The sequence below is a fragment of the Tasmannia lanceolata genome, unplaced genomic scaffold (assembly GCF_043159265.1).
Source record: "Tasmannia lanceolata isolate RefF3 unplaced genomic scaffold, GAP_Taslan_0.1 ptg000003l, whole genome shotgun sequence".
Taxonomy (NCBI): domain Eukaryota; kingdom Viridiplantae; phylum Streptophyta; class Magnoliopsida; order Canellales; family Winteraceae; genus Tasmannia; species Tasmannia lanceolata.
This window is the reverse complement of record NW_027518680.1, coordinates 21231088-21241323: the sequence shown is the minus strand read 5'-3', so window position 1 is coordinate 21241323 and position 10236 is coordinate 21231088. Positions and strand designations below refer to the sequence as shown.

General features: G+C 36.1%; 1 protein-coding gene across 1 annotated transcript; it reads right to left on the bottom strand.

Moving 5' to 3' along the window:
• Nucleotides 1-5016: 5016 nt before the first annotated feature.
• On the bottom strand, nt 5017-7044 carry LOC143867189 (uncharacterized). Its single transcript, XM_077376061.1, has 3 exons — nt 6318-7044; nt 5871-5881; nt 5017-5694 (listed from the first exon to the last, which is right to left on the bottom strand). Exons 1-3 carry the CDS (start codon nt 7042-7044, stop codon nt 5017-5019), a joined length of 1416 nt encoding a protein of 471 aa, XP_077232176.1.
• Between the last annotated feature and the right edge of the window lie 3192 nt (nt 7045-10236).

Genomic DNA, 10236 nt, shown 5'->3' with positions numbered 1-10236 from the left:
ATGATTCTCAGGATTTCCGTGGACAGTGAATCTCGGAGCCAACAACATACTATAATTTACATACTCAAATTATGGACGAACGATCCCAATTAGTATACGATTATGAATGCGATCTCGGCAGTTAAACCGTCACAGCATAGTCAATTTACAAAGGGAATCTAAAACCTCTAGGGTTTCTGTTTCAAACAATTTTAAGGTTAAATATATGATGAAAATTAGGATTTTCTGGAAGTTTTAAGTGACTTTCGTGTTGATTTGCTATTAAGTTGTGATTTATTAACATTAAGACCAGATTGCTAGGATTACACAGTAACCCTAAGCAATCGAAGTCCAAATTCATTGCAACTTTTTCAATAATAAGATATGAATGATTTTAGACTACTGAAAGAGTTTCATAAATTTGGAATAAGGTTTACTATCCATTTTTGAATTTCCCAAATTTAGGTCAGATTGCAAATTAACAAATCAACTCATAGCATATTAATCTCAAATCAAGTAAAACTGTTACCGTATAGATATAATCATGGTATTAGACTACTGTAAAAATTTCAAAGGTGTTTATCGAGATTTGATGCCAATTAAAATTCACACACAATTCGGATAAAATCAATGAATCAATTAAGCAGTAGATTAAATGGTATCCTAAAATCATGTACAAATTCTAGTAGATATAAAATAGGTTTTATGATTTACTGTCAAAATTTTAAAACCAAATAATTAATGCCCCTCCATAAAATGAATTTTTGAATAAAAAGGGGATTTCGTTCCCTAATAATTAAAACCCGTTTTTTTTAAAGAAAATTGTGAAATCATATTAAACCTTTATAAAATCTTTTGAAATGTTTTCGCTAACCTTCTAATGTCCTAAACAACTGGTTTGTAGGAAAACGATTCGAAATTTCATTAATTTAATATAAAAAAAGAATTACGACACGTAAAACGAAGAAGCGATTAGAAAACAAATAAAAAAACCTTTTTTCAAAAAACCAATTTCATAAGAAATTCAATTTATTATTGAAAATTAATTCTAGAGAGTTTCATCAATTTTTAAAACCTTTTGATATTTATTAAAAATAGCCAAAATTTAAAATAATTTAAAACCGGATTAAATAAATTCAAAAAAATCCAAACATTTTTGGGTGGTCTGGAAATCAAAAAATTGGTTTGGAAACAAGATTTCACAAATTTTGGACATGATTTGATATACTTGTAGCTTCGTTCATTAAGAAATAACCCCTTTCGGGGTTATTTTTTGAAAAATAGAATGAAAATTAAAACGGCCAAACCGCGATTGCAAATTAAGTTTCCAGTAGTATTTTATTTTATAGAAATCCCAAAAAATTGTAATTTTTAAAGAAACCCACCTTTTCAAACACTTTCTTTGATAATCCAATTTAAATCCATATTGAATAAAAAACGAAAGAAAATCATTATTAAATGGAGGAAAATTATTTTTTTAGTGAATTTTTGGATTTTGAAAACTTATAATCTATATTAAAACATACTGGAATTTCAAGGAAAAATTCATTGATTTGATCTATCAAAAGTAAAACCATAGCATGCTATTCTACTTTTGATATTACAAAGATAAAGATCCTACCGTTGATTGCACTCCTTGTCTCTAGGGTGCGTAGATACGAGGTATACGCTTTGTCGCACTTTTTTATATGATGAAGAAGACCCAAAGAACACCCCAAAGATCCTTGATGTGTGATTTGTTGAAGAAGAAAAGGAAATTCAAGAATCCCTTTTGTGAAGAACCCTTGAGAGAGATGAACACACTTCAAGAGAGAAGAAGTTTTTTTTTTTTTTAGGAGGAGAGAGAAAAAGGACGAATTTGGATTTTTTTTGGATCCTTCCTAGGATTGTTTGCTTTGATTTTTATACAAAAAAGCTAGGATTAAGAGAGAAATAGTAGTTTCGAATGTGAGAGCTCCCATTTTTGGCTTGTTTCTAATTTCCCCCTCTTGCTTTCTTTCTTTCTTGTTTCCAAATTGGATTTGATTCCAATCTTAATTTCTTGTCAATCAAGACATGCTATTCTCATTCCACATTGCTTCTTTGGAAGAAAACCTTTTTAAGCAATCATTCATCTGTTCCTTCTTTCATTCTTTTCTTTTTTTATTCTTTTTATTTTTCTTTTAACAAATATGATGTCACCATTGTGACATCATCAAGGTTGAGTGCTCAACTCATGTTGGTCAGCCATGTGGGATGCCCACCATGGTGGTTGACCCATATAGGTGAACCCACATGAGCTTCATCTTTGCGGGCTTTTGCCCAATGGGCCATTTCACAAGGGTTTCAGGTTTTTCCGTAAAAATTTAATAAAATCTTTCTAAATTCAACATTCTATATATGGACCCAACCCATTTGTCCCTCACACATGTCGGACCATCTTTTTTGGAAAATAACTTTTCGGACCAAAATGCCCCTATTTGACTGTTAGACATCCAAATGCAACCAAAATACCCTCAGATTGGATCACCCCTAAAGGAAAAAATTAAAAATGGAAAGTCTTTGTGGTCAAACTTCAAAAATAAAAACTTTTAAAATTGGGTCCTTTCGGTGAGGAATATTAAACAGGATCATTTGGTATCCCCTGAAAATACCCAAAATGCCCTAAACGCTTAGAATTTCTAAATTAAGCGAAACTCCTGAGAAATTCTAAATTTAGCAGGTTTTTCAAAATTCAGGAAATCATTCATAATCTCTCAGACATATTTTGGGGGTCAACAGAATTACACAAGAAAAGACCAAATTACCCCGAGGTGCTAGAATTTGGCGAGACTAGGGAAAACCCTGAGAAATTCCAAAAATAGCAGATTTTCAAAAATTTATGAACGGACTCAAGATTTCTTAGACACAACTTAGGGACCAAATATGATATGTTGGAAATGTCTAAAATACCCCCGAAGTGCAAGACTAAGAGAAAATCTTGAAAGATCTAAATTTAGTAGGTTTCCCAAATCTTACGAAATTACTCCTAATCCATCAGCCGCACCCTCGAGATGGTTTTGGATATATGAGAAATGATTGAAATATCCATAATTTGATGAAAATGTGGAAGCCCCATGAGTTTCTAAAAATAGTAGCTTTTTCAAAATTTGTAAAATCACTCAAGATTTCCAAAATATAACTCGGGGTCAAACGAGACACATCGGGAATGACCAAAATACCCCTGTAGTGTAAAAATGGGCAAAAATGAGGAAAAACCCCAAAAATTCTAAAAATAACAGGTTTTTTCAGTTGGTTGGAAACTTGAATTTTCATCTTCTAGATACCATTGGAACACCCTAGAAACTTTTAGAATAGCGAATCAACTTCAGAATTCCTTCAACGAGGCAAAATCTACCCTAAAATGCACAGAAGCTGTTAGAATATGTGAGATCCAACGGTTAGATTGGGTTAAGATCTCACCGTTGGATCATCTTGGAGGTAGATTAGGTAAGTTGGGTAAATGAGGCAACTAGATAAATGAGGCAAGTCGATTAGAAAAGGCAAGCAAGATAGATGAGGAAAGTAGATTTGATTAGGGATTATTTCCTTCTAGAATTATCTTGATTCCATTCCATGTTTATCATGTAAGTACTCTATATAAGCACACATTGATCCTCTTGTAAAGACATCTAAGAATTAGTGAAATTCCTAAATTTATCATGGTATCAAAGCAATTCAGTCCTAAGGTGCCTTGACCTTGAAGTTTGCAACACAGTGTTCCGGCGGATGGCCGATCTAGCCGTCCGCCGGGCCTCCTATAATCTCCCACGCCAGGCATTGCACCCATCATCAACACCTGTACTAGTTGCGCCAATCGTACCTCTTCTTCCTTAGGTTTTCTTTCCCTCCTCTTAGGTTGCAGTCTCTACCCTAGTTTTTCGTTTCTTTTGTTTTCCTTAATCTGTCATTCTCCATGTCCATAATTGCACACCTTTTGGTATTTCAAAATCCAGTCTTTTGATTCATGCACCCCTTGATTTTGTTTTCTATATTTCTCCTAGCATTTTTAATGCACTTATTTTCTTTCAAGACCCCATATTTGATATATATGCACCGTTTTTCACATATTGTCCCAAAATTTGTTATCTGAGCCGCTTGTTGTCATTTTTTTTCCTTCTCCATCCATTTTTCTTTGTCCTATTTCAGTTGAGGTACCTCTTCGAGGTGCGTGCCTGAAGTTGATTACTCTACTCAGTTGAGGGGCCTCTATTCTTTGAGGTTCGTGCCTGAGAGAGTCAAATTCCATGAGGATCGGTATTTTATCGACCCATGATTTCTCGCCCATCGTGGCCCATTCTTGCCAATCGTGGCTCATTCTTGTCCATTCCGGCATTGGTCTATTTTGACCCATTTCTTGCCCATTCCGGCATTGGTCCATAGTGACCCATTTCTACTCGCCCATCAAGGCTTGAGTATCATCTAGCTCCTTTGAGGCTATGATCTATTGGCTTTTAAGCTCTCTTCGTGACACATCAACAAGCGGCATCTTCTTCGTAACCATCATCAATGATCATTGGCAGCAACATCAGTCTTCATCAGAGGATCTTCATCATAGACTTTTGGAAGTGTGCATCATATCAGTTGATTTTGATTACATTTGTAATTTGGGGAATTCTATTGTATTGGGATTTTTTTTACTTGTTGTCAAACGTATATCGATTTTCAATCCATATACGTTTGAGGGGGCATGTTAGAATATGTGGGATCCAACGGTTGATTGGGTTAAGATCTCACCGTTGGATCATCTTGGAGGTAGATTAGGTAAGTTGGGTAAACGAGGCAACTAGATAAATGAGGCAAGTGGATTAGAAGAGGCAAGCAATAGAGATTAGGAAAGTAGATTTGGTTAGGTAGATTTGATTAGGGATTATTTCCTTCTAGAATTATCTTGATTCCATTCCATGTTTATCATGTAAGTGCTCTATATAAGAACACATTGATCCTCTTGTAAAGACATCTAAGAATTAGTGAAATTCCTAAATTTATTAGATGCTTAATCCTAGGCGGAATATAGACTCAAAACTTGACAAAATACCAATTCTTTTGCCTTTTAAAGTATAGCAAAATGGGAATGTCTACACCAGGTAACATGTCCAACATCTGTAAGTTGATGTGATCGACATCATCATTCCTTGAAGCTAATATCGCTCGTTGTTCGAGGTAGCTGTCTTCGTGCAACTTGGATGGGAAGTCAGTATAAATCTCTGAAATTAATCGTATGATGCCAGAATTATCATCATCTATGAGCATATCATCAGGGATCATTATCCAATCTGTTTCTGTGTGAATACCTATAGCATTCATAGGAACGTGGCCATTTCCAACTTCAAGAACCCAAGTTGCAAAAGTAGACATGTCACGATTCTCTATTGATGTTGACTGCTCTCCAGATAAGCGCATATTTCTGATTAAATAATGCAATTTGCAATGGGACCACAAGTAAGATTTCTGCAAGCAAGCAGCTACAGTTACTTGTCGGCTAGCCTTGGGAATGACAGGGAGTATTTGCCTAAAATCGCCTCCTAGCACAATCGTTTTCCCTCCAAAAACTTTTGACCCAGCGTCAGTTGATGTATTTTTTAGTAAATCTTTGAACGTCCGGTCTACAGATTCAATTGCGTACCGATGTATCATTGGAGCATCATCCCAAATTATGAGGCTAGCTTTCCTAATTAGGTCTACCAATTCTGACTGCTGTGGAATAGTGCAGGTAGAAGTGTCATTTAGTTCAAGTGGGATTTTAAAACGTTAATGAGCAGTACGACCACTTGGTAGTAATAGTGCAGCTATACCTGAGGAAGCTACAGTTAATACTATTTTTGCACTACTGCGCAACTTATATATCAATGTTTTCCACAAATATGTTTTACCTGTGCCGCCGCTTCCATATACAAAGTAGAAATCACCTTTATTATTATCACAGGAGTCAATTACTGCATCGAAGATTTTCAATTGTTCGACATTTAAACCTTCATGTAAATGTTGAAACTCAGTCAGTGCCTCAATTTGATCGTAGTTTGAGTCTTCCCAAATTAGTCTGTTTTCATATTCATGGTTGTGAGTTTTCATTGCCAGTGGTAGAGGAGGGTAATTCGAAAGACTTTTTCCATTACAATTGAGAATGCTTTCTATTTCTTCAAGTACCATATTCTATATGACATCTGGAGATAATAATAACATTGGATTTTGTAAATGCCTTTGAGTTCATAATTGTAAGTCTTCTGAAAGAGCTTCATAGTAGGTTTCCCATAATAATAATGGGTTTGTTACTTTGCATGATATCAAAATCGATGCAAACAAATGGCGAAACTGGTTACCTGATGCCCAAATACTTGCTTCTGCTAGTGCCCCAAGCCATTCATTATCATCTTCTAACAAACCCAACGAACCACACCCTGATTTAAAATCTGGGTAGACAATTCCATTAACAGTGCGTATGTTCTCATAATAATGTTCACCTGACGATGGGTGAGCAAAATACAGTTTGCCAATAGCTCTCTTTTTCTTACGGTGGTGCCATTCTTTTTCTTTTCTATCCCACACCCATGCAGTAGGGAATTCTATATATTTCAATGCTCTCGCATCATCGAATTTTCTGTTAGTGTCCATCCATTTTGTAAACATTGTTATCCGAACATTTGGATTTTCAACAATTTCATACAAATTGTCATTGTCATTGAGTATAACGTATTGTTTATTTGGTAGATGAAATTGCAGACGTTCAACAAATGGTTGTTGGCCTTGTGTATAAAATTCAAAAATTCTCCAACATGCCTCCGGTGCAGATACATATCTACAATCTAAGTATTGTTTAGCTTCGTCATTATTTTTATGTAAGCCAATATTTCTATCTGTCGTTTTCGAGGAATTAAGTTCAAAAACTATGGTTGCTCGATCAGGTCCCTTATGAAGATATTTAAACAAATACTTAATAACTCTTGTTCTAGCACAAAGTTCAACATTCATGTGGCAGTTATATTTTGTTATTAAAGAACGATTGTACGATACAACCCATCGATTGTCCACTTCCTGATTATGAACCATTGTTGTCCGTCCATCAGCCCTTCGACGGTAAATGGGGAACCCATCTTCATCAGTTGATGTATTATTGATGTATTATTGTTGAATTTCTTAGGGTAGTGTTTAGAACTGACATTATTAATCATACATGGCGAATTTGGATTCGAAGTTCCACAAGGCCCGTGTATCATTGTTTTTTATACAATTTCAAAGAGCAACGGTTCGTCATCTTTATCTGGGAATTCAGCACAAATGAAATTATCAATCTCGTTTGCTGTAACAATCCTATCTTCACTTGCTAACGTTAAAAGAATATGTACATGTGGCAATCCTCTTTTTTGGAATTCTACTACATGGACATCTGCATTTAATGAATATTACTGTTAGCAATAGGGGTGTTCATTAATCCGTAATAACCGATCGAACCGACCGAACCGAATTTTTTTTCGGTTTCGGTTTCGGTTAAGTTGAATTTCGGTTCGGTTTCGGTTTCCAAATCCTGATTTTTTCGGTTATCGGTTTCAGTTTCGGTTATAGGCATCAATACATTCGGTCTAACCGAAAAACCGATTTGTAATTTTGTACGCATACAAAAATGAAAATTTTGTAACTTGTAAGAGTTTTTCCCCAAGTGGTGTCTCCAAAAAGCCTAGATAGTCAAACTTCAAACCCTTATCAGAGGTGGTGTCTCCAAAAACCTTAGATAGTCAAACTCTAGATCCCAGCTCTAGGTCTCCTGACTCGCATTTATTACCCAGAGAATCCTATGCTTCTATTTCAAAAGCCCAGTGTACTATTTCAGGCATGAATATCACCATAGCTGCTAACCTTGGTAATCCCTGACGATAGAGTACTGCCTAGTTCTGCTCTTCCCCTCTTTATCTGGTTGTGATCTTGCAACATTTAATGCAATAGATCTTTCTATTGAAAAATCAAAAGTTGAAATTTCCTGCCCTCTTTATAGCTCTCCTGCCAAGCGCTCAGACCCTAGCCTTTCAAATACACTAGAGAAGGTCTCATCGAGTGCATTAAATGAAGATGGTAGCATACGTACTGGTCTTACTATTGTTAGCCCATTAAATATAATAGATAGCCCTATCATCCTTACTGAAAAGCTTCAACGTACCAGACAACCAGTCACTCCCACATACAAAAATGAAAATATTGTAAGACTTTATTCATCACACCCCTCGTTTTGTTGCTTTGGACAGCCCCCTTTCATGATTTTTAATACTAAAATACGAAAAGATAGCCAAATAGGGGTGTATTAGTGAGTCGAAATTTTTAGTTTGACACAAAGACTAAAGAGTCAAAGCCCAATGCCCAAAGGCAAAAGTCTTAAAGTCGATTGCAATTTCATTTTGCTCTGCGTTTTTAGGGTTTTTCTCAACTCCTCTCAGCAAACCTACTTTCTTCTTCGCGTTATACCTTTCTCAGTTCTACGATTCGACACAACCTCTTCTTCTTCTCTCTCAGACTCTCGAATCTCTCCCTCTCTCTCACAGACACGTTTGGATTTTGCCATTTTTGGGTTTTTTCAAGTAGTAGCAAGTTGCAGACGTGGCCTCTCTCCTAGTGTTCTTCTTCTCTCTCAGTCTCTCCACCTCCGCCCTCACACTCCAAGTCTCCAACACTGGTCAAGACTAAGGGGTATTGCCTTTTATTTCTAGTGTTTGTATGCGTTTTAGCTTTAGGGCTTTGGTCCTTTGGATGTGGTCCATGTGGATTGCTATTTAGGGTTTAGGTTTTGATTTCGAAAGTGGTTTGTTTGATTTCAACATTGATTTCAACATTGAGATTTAGGGTTTTTCTTTTTCCTCAATTGAAATAGGGTTTTGTTTTTTTCCCTTTCATTTGTGCTAATGCTTTGTTTTTTCCCTATGAATCAATGACTCGATGAATGACTTCTTTTTTTTCCCCAATTGAAATAGGGTTTTGCTGTGCTAACTTGCAGCTAATGCTCTCAACTCAACTCAACAAAGCCTTTGTCCCAAGCTAGTTTTTGAGTTTTTCTTCCCATTGATTCGGTTACACCGAACTAACCGAATAACCGAACTAAAATTTCAGTTTCGGTTATGTTCGGGTATAAATAACTTCGGTTACGGTTTCGGTTATGAGATTCAACTAACCGAATTTATTTCGGTTACTAATTTTCGGGTCATTCGGTTCGGTTATAACCGAATGACCACCCCTAGTTAGCAACACGTAACAAATTTATTTTTTTGCAAATCTCCAGTGGAAAAATGTTACTTATCTAACGGAAGGAAAAAATTTCATTATGATCATATATATTTATTATCTGCGATAACTCTGCCAAAGACTTTTTCGCACGGAGGTCATTCAGAAGCTGTTTTTTCTTAATATTAAACACTCTTGCTACTATATCAGGCCTGTCCTCAACCTTCTGTCCCGGGATTAATTCTAAAGCAGAAGTGATTTCTATCCATTTGAATTGCAAGTGAATGTTATGAATAAATCTGGAACTCCATACCATTGGCAGATTGCCATTGCATCCTGAAATATTTGTCCCATATATCGAGCTCCACCTGTGAATGACGATGGAAGAATAACTCTTTGTCCTATTTTTCCTACATCGTGATCTCCGTTTTCTACAGCATCTTCTAACCCTTGATACACTTCTCCCGCAATTGTCCCTGGTGCTTTCTCACCCAGTAGAGTCTTTGTTCTTCAATAGCTACAAATGCATCAACGACAAACTGCTGAAAAAGCCGCCCAGATTCGATAAGGGTCCTTCCTTCGATACTTCGGTATTGAATTCGATAAGCGTAAAACTCTCTCATGGTTACATTTTTCCTACTTGGGCGTGTTGAAGTGAGAGTTGACCTAATTGGTATGTTAATTCTCCAACCATCTCCTCCAAATGGAAACAGCAAGGGATACTGCAGTGCCATATAAGCGGGGTGGCATTCACTTATTCTCTGCAAGAAACCTTCACGATTACAAATAATAACATCACGACAGTCAACATGTTCAGATCCATCACCAACCATAAGCGCGGCAACTTCAGGGGCAGTTGGTAGATTATATTGTCGACTATCTCGAGATCTTTCTTCAATAAGACGAATACGTAAGTCAATAGTGGAATCATTTTTCAAGAATTTGCTCGCATATCTGAAAATCTGTACATAAGGATTTGTACAGTTGAGCATATGCGTTAAATTTCTGACAATATGTTCATCAATAGAGAAACGCCCA